Below are 12,855 nucleotides of genomic sequence, written 5' to 3'. Positions count from 1 at the left end.
CCCGACGACGCGGCGGCCGGCGCGCGCGCGGCCTACGTGGACGCCGCCACGGGCCGCGCGCTCTCCTTCGCGGGCCTGCGCGGCGCCGCGCTCTCGCTCGCCTCCGCGCTGCGCCTCGGGCTCGGCCTCCGCCGCGGCGACGCCGTCCTCGTGGCGCTCCCCTCGCCCGACGACGACCCGCTGCTGCTCCCGCCCATCCTCCTCGGCGTCCTCGCGGCCGGCTGCGTGGCCGTCGTCGCGGCCCCGGGTGCCAAGGTAGACGCCGTGGCGCAGGAGTCCGGCGCCGCGATCGTCGTCGGCGCGCCGGGGACGGGCGGCGGGCTGCCGCTGCTGCTCATGTCGAGGTCGCCGGACCCACGGATGGTGTCCGTGGAGGAGCTCATGGAAGGCGGCGACCCGGCCGCGCTCGACGCCGTCGCCGCGGACCGGCCGAACCCCTGGGACCCGGCCCTCATGGTCCACAACTCGTCGACAACCAGCAAGGTGGCCATGACGCACGCCAACCTGACTGCTGCCGTGGCCGGCGCGGTCTCACCCGACGAAGACCGGGTCTGCCTTGCCACGCTCCCGGCGTGGGGAACCAGCGTCCACGGCGGCGTAGCGCTGCTCGCCCTCGGGCTCCCCGCGGCCGGAGCGACCACGGTGCTCCTGCCGCCGTCCTCCGACCTGCGCGCCGCGGTGGCCGCCCACAGCGCCACCGACGTCGTGGCGACCCCCGAGGCGGCCGCGGCGCTCTTTGCTCCCGCGCTGCCGCAGGGAATGCTCGCCATGCTGCGGAGGGTGACAGTGGTGACGCCGCTCGCAGATGACGCACGGCAGGCGTTCCGGCGCAGGCTATCATGGGTCGATCTGGCGGAGATGTCCGGCGCGCCCGAGATGGGAGCGGCGACGGCGGAGTCGCCGGAGCAGGTGGCTCCTGCACCTCTAGGGCCTCTGCTGCTCGTGCAATCTGATGCTGCAGCCACACAGTAAGATTGCCCTGAGCCCCTGACTCTATATACACCGCCACAGAATCCACAGAGAATTACATCACTTAACCATCTTTACATGTTCACATATTTTCAGGCTGAAGGGCAAAATACCAGATCAAATGCCATCGCCAAGCGAGGCTACCTCTCTGGTAAGAATCCATTTATGCACTGAACAAACCAAATTTACCAACAACAAAAAATGATTGCACTGGCCCATAACATGCTCACACCTGAACCAGAAACGCTTGACAGTAAGTCGGTAAATTTACGCTATAAACAATGTATTTTCCACCCAGTCACCTGAACCAATGAAGATATATTTGTGTACCAACTCCAGAAAGGTAAACAAAAAAACAAGAGCTAACATCCCCAACCAATTATATTTCCAGACCGGTACAATCTTAGGTATACTTGTCATATGTATGATACTACCATGTTTTTGCTGTGCAATGTCTAAACGGCCCGGAATATTTCTACCAGGTGTCGCCGCTTCAGAAGATCCAAAAGACTGTTCTCAGTGATGTCTTCGCAAAATCAGTCGCGGGCAAGTTCTTGAGGAGGAGCCCGGTAGCCTGCGACAAACAAGCCGTCTCAAAACTGTAGCAGCTTCGCCTCCGTTTCGCTGCTGGGTGGCTACTTGTCTTGATGAACCTGGCATAGAATGCTTAAAGAGTTACAAGTATTCACCAAAGTTGTATTATCTCCAGCTATGTGGAAAATTGGAGGTGGCTCCGTGAAAAGGGAGCTGGGAGCTTCTGTGGACTGCAGTTTAGGGAAAACAAGCTTTTCTTGTTGGGCCTGACATACAATGCTAAATGTGTTGCATGTACTCTTATAAATTCCAACTATGAAACATTGCACAAGTTGAGCAGAGGCCGCAACAGTAGGGAAATCAGTATAATGCAAGTTAAATAAATGAAATGGAATGCAGCTTTGGCATTTCTCTACCTCCAGGATTTCGAGTGACAGCTTTTGCTGTTCTTGGTTCTGTAAGCATACAAGAAATCATATTTGGGGGATGTATAGATATAAATGTCAAAATCTAAACTAGGCCACAAGATTTCGTCGTATATGAGCTGTCTATGAGTGCAGTAACATTTTGTAAGAAAGGTTGGTTTTCGGATTCTCTTTTCATAACGCAGCGTTGATGCCAAAAAAAAAAGATGAAGGAAATTGCATTTTAATGCTCATTTCACAGATCATTCTAGGTTATTCAATTACTATTTGCTTCCATAGTATGATCTAGAATCAGCACCATGCATTGATTGTATCCTTGAAACTTAGAAAGCAGGGGTCACATCAACCTCTTCCAATAAGGTTTTGCAAAATGATACAATAGCTTAACACAGCAACACATAAGTACATCAGACATTGTTCCATTCCAGCATGTTGCACATAGGACTTACTATTCATTGTCGGAGACCTCTGCACTTCCTCCCACCCACTTCCATACGCCCCCAGATTTCCGTCTCTGAGAAGTCGTCATGGTTTGTTCAGCCTGAGATATTTGTTGCTGCAAGGCTTCCAGTTCATTCTCCAGAGAACTGGCAGACTCCAACCTTTTATGCGCAGCAGCAATTTGGGACTGAATTGACCACAGGAAAGAAGAGGTAAGCAATCAGCAGCATAAAAGGAGAGTTGAAAATATGTGTTTCATGCTCAGAACTAATTATAGTGGGCAAGTTCAGAACCTCCAGTTTCTGGCATCTTGAACCCTCAGCAGCTAGCTGATTCTCAACTGATCTGAGTTCCTTCAAAAGAAAAAGAAAACAGTGGGAACTTATTATGGAAAATCAGGAATTTCCTTTTGCAGTATGAAAAGAAAGTTTGCCCTCTCAAAGAAAACAAATGGAAAGACAATTTTACCTTTGTTAATTCACCATAGGACAACTTCACCATATCTAGTTTATCCTTTAGCTTTGAGTTTTCACTGCGAACTTCTGCCAGTCGAGACTCTAGTTCTCCTTTCTCCCCATTAAGTGCATCAATTTCGGCAACCATTTGTTTGGAAGAACTTCCAGGTTCAGCTCTTTTCACATCCAAATCATCAGTAGCAACAATATCTTTAGTTTTCTCATCAGTAGCAGTTATTACAGCATAGGCAGCTTTCACAGAAGCTGCAGCGGCAGCAGCTGCTGGAGATTGGAAAAGACGAGGTTGCACAAAGTTTCTTGGCTTGGGTTTCATCACAAAGATCTGCAGTAGTGTCATCACTTTCATTAGGCGTGGAGAATATGTTTAACAGAAACAAAGCACACTAAAAATTGCTAACAGAGACAAAGCATACTGAAAAGGGAAAATGAAGAATATACAATTTCACCCTAAATTGAAAAACACAAACTAGGGGAACTACACATAGAAACAAGGGCATGACAACAGCCATCAAAAGAGAAATTTCTACAGATGGATCATTTTCAACAAAATATTATGTGTAGTAGTTATTTGCTGAAAGCGTATACCTCATTGTTGTACTTCCCGTTGTAACCGCCAAAGGCAATTAGGAACTTTTCGCCATCAACTGTGGCTGAACAAAGAGTGAGACCCTGGAAAATATGTTAAAAGGTCAGTAATTCACCACATTATGAAAAGCTCGATCTCTAAATATTCATAGTTATGCACTTTCTAGAACATGAATTTATATGACCAATCTTTATGACTGAACATGTCAGTACCAATGTGCAAATACTGCTTACCTCACAAGCAAGTGGATCTCGAACTGACACACTAGTGACCACAGACCAGACAAACTTGGAAGCGTTCATTACGATTGTATCAGTGGAACCTACAACATGTGCATTACTTTAGATACCGGAGCTGAAAGAACAGCACAAAAGGAATTTAATAAAAACATATAAATACAGTATCATGCATCCAGGCATTACCACTGGCATTATCTCCACCACCAACTATGTACCAATTTTCGTCAATCATCATACCAGCATGACCACTCCTAGGAGTTATATGTGCACCTTGAGTGTCAGGTTGAGACCACTCCAGCTGTTACAATTAAACATCATTTACGCAAACTTATCAGTTGAGTCCTAAAGTCGTGTTAAATTTGGGTCAAGAGGAAAAGCCCTCTAAAGTATCCCTTATGTGTACAGTACAACATAATATGATAAGCATATCTGCATGTCATTTTATGATGCATTGATGTGTAGTTAGCGATAGTGAAATGGAGTTGGATCCTAGTCATTTGATTGGAACAGTTTAACCCTGCAGTTACTATTAACTTGATAAAATTTTGAGCTTGCAACTCCTGCTACAACCTAGAACAATTAATGTGGGGAACTTCGACGATCTTTAATGGGTTTACAACGAACAACTAAATATCAGTTATTTATCAAATAAACTTTGGCCTTGAAGATTTACAGAATGTGAGTTGATGCACAAGTGTACTTGTATAGCAAAATACATAAGAGCATTCAGTGCTTACAGTTTGCAAGTCAAGTAAGTACATATCGTTGAAGCATGTGGAGTGAGAGGAACCGCCAAAGATTAAAAGATAATGTTCAGCATAAACAGCAGCCGAATGGTCATACCTAGGAGCTGGGCCACCTTTTCTGTTTCACAATAACAAACAGAACGATGAATTCAGCATTCAGCAAGTGGTTAGAAATACCTTAAGCGATATTTAGCATAAATAATAAGTGAACTCTTACTCTGTTTTAACTTCTTCCCAAATCATTGTCTCCAAGTCAAGTACATGAAGATCACTCAGAAGCCTCCTCTTATTATCCTCTCCACCAAACATTATTAATCGAGAACCGACTAGTGTTACAGATTGCCCACCTCGAGCCATCTGATGGAGGGAGGATTCAGAACATGTTCTCCAGTAAATTAATGTATAACCACAGGAGAGAAAAGATTCTTACTGGGACTTTTCCATATGTATCAACAGCAGACCAGCTATTTGTTTCCAGATCGATAAACCAAACTGCAGGCAGAAATACAGCGCAATCAGTTCTAGTACTTGTAAAGTCATCTGGAAGATAACTCCAAAACATGAAGAGGCAATGTTAAAGCACATATCATTATGTTAAAACATATTAGGTGTTAGAAAGAGGCAACATTCTTTGTCAAGCAACCGGCAGGAGCGCTGCCTTTCATTGAGAAAAATAGAGGTAATAAATAATAATCACAAACACAGGGCCATGTCATTATGGAGAACATGCCGATACCCCCTTGGATATACTGGGTGACTACTCATGGTCGTGGGCCTTCGCTACACAGAGCTGCCATGCCAAAGGCAATGGAAACTGGAAAGGGGCAATTTTGGAATTTGGGGAAAATGTAACTTGTGAAGTTGAGATGAAGCATGTTGATTCACTACAAGTTTAACACGTGATTAATCAGTATGTAAACAGCACAAGGAAATGAAAAAAAAATGCATCCATTATAATATCACAAACAGTAATTGAGAATCATCCCTGTAGTGCTGCTTATTTTCCAAATCTGAAATTTCACCAGATACATATGAACTGACATAGACTAAGAAATAATCCACCTTAAATTGAAATATGTGCACACATCAGTTCATGCACGACAGTAGAACAACTCTATGATCGTGAAACTTCCAACATTTAGGGGCATCAACAAATATGTCATGGTTTTTGGTGGTGGTGCGGAACCATAAAGTGATGGTTGAACTATTACCACGTATGTTTAAGCAAAGCCATGACCCGTAATTTGTTGCTCAGCGTCTTAGTATGAACCAAGAAAGAGGGAAATCCAAAGAAGCACCTGAAACCTTATTCGATGTTGATGCTCTGGAGTTCCCAGCTACAACCAGAAGCATATTCCTCCACTTGACCTGGATGAAATCACTTGTCAGCATAGAAAATGACGCTCTTTCACTTGAAAGGTTTAACGGGGCTTAGAAAAGTTTAGTTAATTCTCCACAGAAATGGAAGATGGTATCATTACCATACTATGGCTTGCTAATGCTGGGAACGGCTGGTTTCCGGCATTATTTTCAAGATTCAGCTGGTTTGAATCCCGACTAGGACTTAACAGCAACGCTGACCACTTGGATGTCCTGAAATCAAAGACCTGCCAAAATTGCAGCTGTTAGGATATATTTCAGGTGATGAAGGAACAGAGGGGATATGATGAGCACACATGCGTGAGTGCCAAACCTGAACATCCGACAGAGAGCGTCCATTCCGGCTTCCCCCGACCACATACAGCTTGTCTTGAACCACCTCCGCGGCATGCTGTCATGTATTTAGCACTTGAGTACTCATCACAGAATAAACAACACGCAGCGTAAGGTAATTGGACGGCACGGTACGATCCTCAGCGTACATTTTGCCTGAAGATTTTATAAGCATTTTTTGCCGTGTTAAAAATATATCACAGTGCAACAATAGCAGCAACTTCAGCAGAGTTGCACTTCCTATCCCGGTAAACCCGGCGATCTCAGTCAGCTAGCGACGACAGCAAGGCAGAATGGATAGATGGAGAACGACCAAACGCCCCCGGAAACCACTGCCTCCACCAGCCGCGCGGATTCAGACGAACACAGCGGCCATCACATTTCGGATCCCATTCTTGATCCCAACGCCTCCACACACGAGCTAACGGCTACGGCTCGAACCGGTGGGCGGATCAGGACGGGGCAACAGGGCAGATCACTGACATGAGAGACAGGAACCGCGACAGCCAAAATCCGAGCAGAGGAGAGCAGAATTGCGCGCGCACCTTGTAGCGGGCGGAGGGGCGGGGGGAGCCCTGGGCGGGGCGGAGCAGGACCCAGCGGTCGTGCGGCGCCGCCGCGAGGCCGGGGCCCTCCTCGCCGCCGTTGATGGCGCCCTCCTCCTCCTCCATCCCCATTCCCCAATCGAGATCGCGGGTCGGGCGGAGGGAACGAAGGAAGCTTCGTCGGTGGCCGGCGGATTGACTCGGCTGGCTCGTCGGATCTGGTGCGATTTTAAACCCGGCGACGTGATTAGTGAGGGAGTGGAGCGGTGGTGGACTCGTCGTCGCTGCCTACCTTTGCGTACCTGCCACGTTCGTTCTCCGGGTAAACTCTCGCCAGTCACCAGCGATGCGCATACGTCAACGCCCAGCGAAGGCGTATTCCTCCAGATACGTAAGCCCGCATCAAAGGCGCCTCTCCCGATAGCGAGTCTTGCAGGTACCACCAAGAATCCTACCTCTTTTTTGTTTTGATTGAAGCAACAATTAAAGGCTCTTTCGACTGGTTTGGCTAGCCCCGCATCTCCGCCGGTTAAACTGTTACAGTTAGTGCGTGGAAGCTGTGCTGCCCGTTTTCACTATGCTCGTAGCGAGATGGCATGTCTTCTTCAAGCTCGGATTTCGCCGAGCCAAACCTTGCATTGCTTCAAGCTCAAATGTGGATTACTTCAACCTATCAACTCCAATTGCCATGTTATGGCCTGAACTCACAAATTTGTCTTTATTGTTTCGTTTGGAGGTGGTAATTTTTGATTCAAATGTAATGAACATTGTTTGGATACACGTATTGTTAAAATCATTGGGAACACACCATTGTATAGTTCACTCTTGCTTTATGCTTTAAATTAGCGCATTTTTTTATTTCTTTGGGGACCGGGGGACGAGGGAGTGAATTCGAGTGGGTTCGTGTGTGTGGGGGGGGGGGGGGAGGGGGGTCTGGAGAACTAGGGGGAGGGAGGCGGCGATGACACATGGGTTGTGGGAGATTTCTAGGTTTAGGCTACTATGTATAAGACACATCTATATCTCGCTTTCAGCGAGTTACTTGTAGCGGCCACCTTTAGTCCTTCCTGCATGGGCCATCCCACCAAGCTGATATTTCCTCTCTTTTTTTTCCTGGCAATTGTTCGCTCCCTGGTGAGCTGAGCAATGTGCAAGTTTTTAATCCTTTGAATAATATGTGTTTTTTTATTTTTGAAATATTCACAGATATAAAAATGGTCATGTGTATTTACAAAAATAGTGTCATGTCTTATAAAAATGTTCAATTAGTTTAAGAAAAAATCATGACTTATAAAAAAGGTCATGCCATTCAAAAAATGCTCACACGGTTTTAATTAAAGTGATCACAGTTATTAATGAATTTTTTAAAAAGGTCTCATGCATTTAGAAATTTTTAAAATTGTGGTGCATTTTCAATACATGTTCATAGCAATAAAAAAATGTGGTGATTTTAGGACTTAAACCCCGATTGTGTATAAAAAAATTGCTATCTGCGAGCGTTAACAAGTTGATTGTAGAGAAAACGTCTCATTGTAGCAAACTCGTCTACTGATTGCCAATTTTCCTACTCCCTCTGATTCAAAAAAAAATTTGTTGTGGCTTTAGTTCAAATTTAAATCAAAGCTGAACTAGAGCCACGTCACTTTTTTTAATCGGAGGAAGTGGTATTTTTTTAATTTCTAGCTGCACGTGTGATTGAACCACATGCATGGCACCCTTTATATACAAGCATGTTTTAGTTTGACACCTATACTAAATTAACAAGAGATGACTTCCCCTAAAAAACAAGAGATGACTGGAAATACCTATTGGTCAAACCTCATTAACTACCGCCATTTTTTTAGAGAAATGAATGCAGGCACGTAACATTAGACGTAAGAACAAGGTGCAATGTATATCCTCACCCTCTCATTTACAGTTGTATGGCACCACGTTTATTTCCACAAAAATACAACACTACTAAACGGCATAGTATAACCAAATAAGAACAATTTACATCTATATATAGCCACCAACTCCATTGTGAAGTACTCCTTCCAAGAAGAACAAACATATAGAGGTGAGAACAGGGTGCAATGTGCGTCCTCGCACGCTCAATAACAGTTGTATGTCATCGGGTTTATTTCCACAAAAATACAACACTGCTAAACTGCATGGTAAAACCAAACAAGTACATTTTACATCTATATATAGCTAGCAACTCCATTGTGAAATACCCCTTCCAAGCAGAAGTACAAGCAAGAGCCCAGAGCATAGCTACTAGCCACAGAAGCAACCACCATGACTTGCACGCAACACACCCAAAAAAGGGGGCGCCTGACTCATGCGGCGGTAGAGGCTACGATGCCTGACTAGACGCCACTTCCATATGACAACGTCTGCAACATCGGCGACTGCTTGTTGTCCAACAACGACATCGACAACTACATGGCCTTACGCGTTGTCTGCCATGACTGGCGCTCCGCGACAAAGGGCTACCCCGAGAAGGGGGACTACACCGATCCTCACTACTTCAAGCCTAGTAAATGGGCATTGCTCGATCTCTGTGATGACCTTATCACACTAGTGAACATCGACACTGGTCGATTCCTCCGTAAGAGCATCCCACTACTCCGCCGGTTTTTCTTCGTCGGCGCCACAAGCGGCAGCCTCATCCTACTTGGGGAATCAACAAAGCCCCACAAGGCTTGTGTTCTCAACCCGTTCACGGGCTCAATCGTGCATTTCAAGGCGAGCATACCTGATGTAGGGGTAAGGCCAGTTGCCATGACACACAACCATTGATGGTCTTCGTCTCCACCAAGAATTGCGACATCTTGTGGGCAGATCAAAACAACAAGTACTTCAAGCAATTTTTGACCAATTACCCTTACAAACCTACATGTATGGTTTCCTTCGCAGAAAATGTGTATGCCACTGATCTGGACGGATCAATCTACTCGCACACGGTTGTTGATGTAGTTGTTGGGGAACAAAGGCACAAGTGCTCTGCGCTGACAATCTCGATGGAAACCATCTTTCCTAATATTGGCGACACAAGCCACCAAGGACTAACAGAGGGTGGCAGATATTATGTTGCGGATTCTGGGGGAGATCTGCTGCTTGTGGCCAAACCATTATACTTTACTCTGGATCAACCAGTTGTTCGTAGAGTGGATATCAAGAAGAAGGTGCTTGAGCCTGTTAGTAGCATCGGCAAGCATGCTCTATTCGTCAGCCATGCCAAGTGCCTCTCCGTCAACGCTGATAAGTTTCAGGGCATCTTTGTGTTGGGGAACGTAGTAATTTCAAAATTTTCCTACGCACACGCAAGATCATGGTGATGCATAGCAACGAGAGGGGAGAGTGTTGTCTACATACCCTCGTAGACCGTTCGCGGAAGCGTTATATCAACGCGGTTGATGTAGTCGTATGTCTTCACGTCCGACCGATCCAAGTACCGAAAGCACGGCACCTCCGAGTTCTGCACACGTTCGGCTCGGTGACGTCCTCGCCTTCTCGATCCAGCAAGATGGGCGAAGTAGTAGATGAGTTCCGGCAGCACGACGGCGTGGTGACGGTGTTGGTGAAGAACAATCTCCGCAGGGCTTCGCCTAAGCACTACGAGAACTATGACGGAGGATAAACTAGAGGAGACGGGGTTGCCGGCACACGGCTTGGTGTTTCTTGATGTGTCTTTTGTGCTAGCCCTGCCCCTCTATTTATATGTTGAGCCCTGGAGTCGAAACTTGGAGTAAAAGCCTCCACAAAGTCGGTTTCACCCGAAAGGCAAGAGTCCTTCTCGGACTCCAGGGCCAGACGCCAGGGTTCCCGGCGTCTGGACCCAGACGCCAGGGACCCTGGCGTCTGGCCCCTGGACTCCGCAAAACTTTCTTTTGCGCTTTCCAAAAACCTTGTGGGCTTTCCCCTTTGGCCCAAATAAAGTGTTTTCGTACCCAAACATTTCGGGAAACATCCGGAACCCCTTTCGGTGATTTCCGGAACCCTTCCGGTGACCAAACACTATTATCCCATATATCAAACTTTGTCTCCGTACCATTCCAAAGTTCCTCGTCATGTCCGTGATCTCATCCCGGACTCCGAACAACATTCGGTCACCAATATACATAACTCACATAGTACTATATCGTCAATGAACATTAAGCATGCGGACCCTACGGGTTCGAGAACTATGTAGACATGACCGAGACACCTCTCTGGTCAATAACCAATAGCGGGACCTGGATGCCCATATTGGCTCCTACATATTCTACGAAGATCTTTATCGGTCAGACCGCATAACAACATACGTTGTTCCCTTTGTCATCGGTATGTTACTTGCCCGAGATTCGATCGTCGGTATCCAATACCTAGTTCAATCTTGTTACCGGCAAGTCTCTTTACTCGTTCCGTAATACATCATCTCGCAACTAACTCATTAGTTGCATTGCTTGCAAGGCTTAAGTGATGTGCATTACCGAGTGGGCCCATATGTACCTCTCCGATAATCGGAGTGACAAATCCTAATCTCGAAATACGCCAACCCAACATGTACCTTTGGAGACACCTGTAGAGCTCCTTTATAATCACCCAGTTACGTTGTGACATTTGGTAGCACACAAAGTGTTCCTCCGGTAAACGGGAGTTGCATAATCTCATAGTCATAGGAACATGTATAAGTCATGAAGAAAGCAATAGCAACATACTAAACGGTCGGGTGCTAAGTAATGGAATGGGTCATGTCAATCACATCATTCACCTAATGATGTGATCCCGTTAATCAAATAACAACTCTTTGTCCATGGTTAGGAAACATAACCATCTTTGATTAACGAGCTAGTCAAGTAGAGGCATACTAGTGACACTCTGTTTGTCTATGTATTCACACATGTATTATGTTTCCGGTTAATACAATTCTAGCATGAATAATAAATATTTATCATGAAATAAGGAAATAAATAATAACTTTATTATTGCCTCTAGGGCATATTTCCTTCAGTCTCCCACTTGCACTAGAGTCAATAATCTAGATCACATCACCATGTGATTAACATCGATAGTTCACATCATCATGTGATTAACACCCATAGTTCACATCGTCATGTGACCAATACCCAAAGGGTTTACTAGATTCAGTAATCTAGTTCACATCGCTTACGTGATTAACACCCAAAGAGTACTAAGGTGTGATCATGTTTTGCTTGTGAGAGAAGTTTAGTCAACGGGTCTGCCACATTCAGATCCGCATGTATTTTGCAAATTTCTATGTCAACAATGCTCTGCATGGAGCTACTCTAGCTAATTGCTCCCACTTTCAATATGTATCTAGACCGAGACTTAGAGTCATCTAGATTAGTGTCAAAACTTGCATCGGCGTAACCCTTTACGACGAACCTTTTTTTCACTTCCATAATCGAGAAACATATCCTTATTCCACTAAGGATAATTTTGATCGCTGTCCAGTGATCTACTCCTAGATCACTATTGTACTCCCTTGCCAAACTCAGTGGTAGGGTATACAATAGATCTGGTACACAGCATGGCATACTTTATAGAACCTATGACCAAGGCATAGGGAATGACATTCATTCTCTTTCTATCTTCTGTCGTGGTCGGACTTTGAGTCTTACTCAATTTCACACCTTGTAACATAGGCAAGAAACTCTTTCTTTGACTGTTCCATTTTGAACTACTTCAAAATCTTGTCAAGGTATGTATTTATTGAAAAAACTTATCAAGCGTCTTGATCTATCTCTATAGATCTTGATGCTCAATATGTAAGCAGCTTCACCGAAGTCTTTCTTTGAAAAACTCCTTTCAAACACTCTTTTATGCTTTAGAGAATAATTCTACATTATTTCTGATCAACAATATGTCATTCACATATACTTATCAGAAATGTTGTAGTGCTCCCACTCACTTTCTTGTAAATACAGGCTTCACCGCAAGTCTTGCACCAGTCCATAAATGGATCGCTGGAGCTTGCATATTTTGTTAGCACCTTTAGGATTGACAAAACCTACTGGTTGCATCATATACAATTCTTCTTTAAGAAATCCATTAAGGAATTCAGTTTTGTTTATCCATTTGCCAGATTTCATAAAATGCGGCAATTGCTAACATGATTCAGACAGACTTAAGCATAGATACGAGTGAGAAACTCTCATCGTAGTCGACATTTTGAACTTGTCGAAAACCTTTT

The 12,855-nt window shown here is 45.2% G+C and overlaps 1 protein-coding gene across 1 annotated transcript; it reads right to left on the bottom strand.

The window, feature by feature from the left end:
* Nucleotides 1-1,202: 1,202 nt before the first annotated feature.
* LOC123129096 (acyl-CoA-binding domain-containing protein 4) lies at nt 1,203-6,977 on the bottom strand. The gene is made up of 14 exons (XM_044549247.1): nt 6,675-6,977; nt 6,110-6,187; nt 5,898-6,023; nt 5,715-5,784; nt 4,847-4,908; nt 4,634-4,773; nt 4,408-4,534; nt 3,854-3,968; nt 3,665-3,753; nt 3,431-3,514; nt 2,838-3,167; nt 2,663-2,722; nt 2,378-2,556; nt 1,203-1,622 (listed from the first exon to the last, which is right to left on the bottom strand). Coding segments are annotated over exons 1-14 (1,593 nt in total). The 5' UTR covers nt 6,807-6,977; the 3' UTR covers nt 1,203-1,621.
* Between the last annotated feature and the right edge of the window lie 5,878 nt (nt 6,978-12,855).

This window comes from Triticum aestivum, chromosome 6A (assembly GCF_018294505.1).
Source record: "Triticum aestivum cultivar Chinese Spring chromosome 6A, IWGSC CS RefSeq v2.1, whole genome shotgun sequence".
Taxonomy (NCBI): domain Eukaryota; kingdom Viridiplantae; phylum Streptophyta; class Magnoliopsida; order Poales; family Poaceae; genus Triticum; species Triticum aestivum.
Note: the sequence above shows the minus strand (reverse complement) of the source record. Positions and strands in the feature narration are given on the sequence as shown.

Excerpts from the sequence above, each read along its gene's own strand:
- LOC123129096 (XM_044549247.1), bottom strand. The coding sequence starts at position 6,806 with ATGGGGATGGAGGAGGAGGAGGGCGCCATCAACGGCGGCGAGGAGGGC. Across the intron at positions 6,024-6,109 it reads GCTCTCTGTCGGATGTTCAG|GTCTTTGATTTCAGGACATC; the intron begins GTTTGGCACTCA and ends CAATTTTGGCAG. Across the intron at positions 4,774-4,846 it reads ATACATATGGAAAAGTCCCA|ATGGCTCGAGGTGGGCAATC; the intron begins GTAAGAATCTTT and ends TCCCTCCATCAG.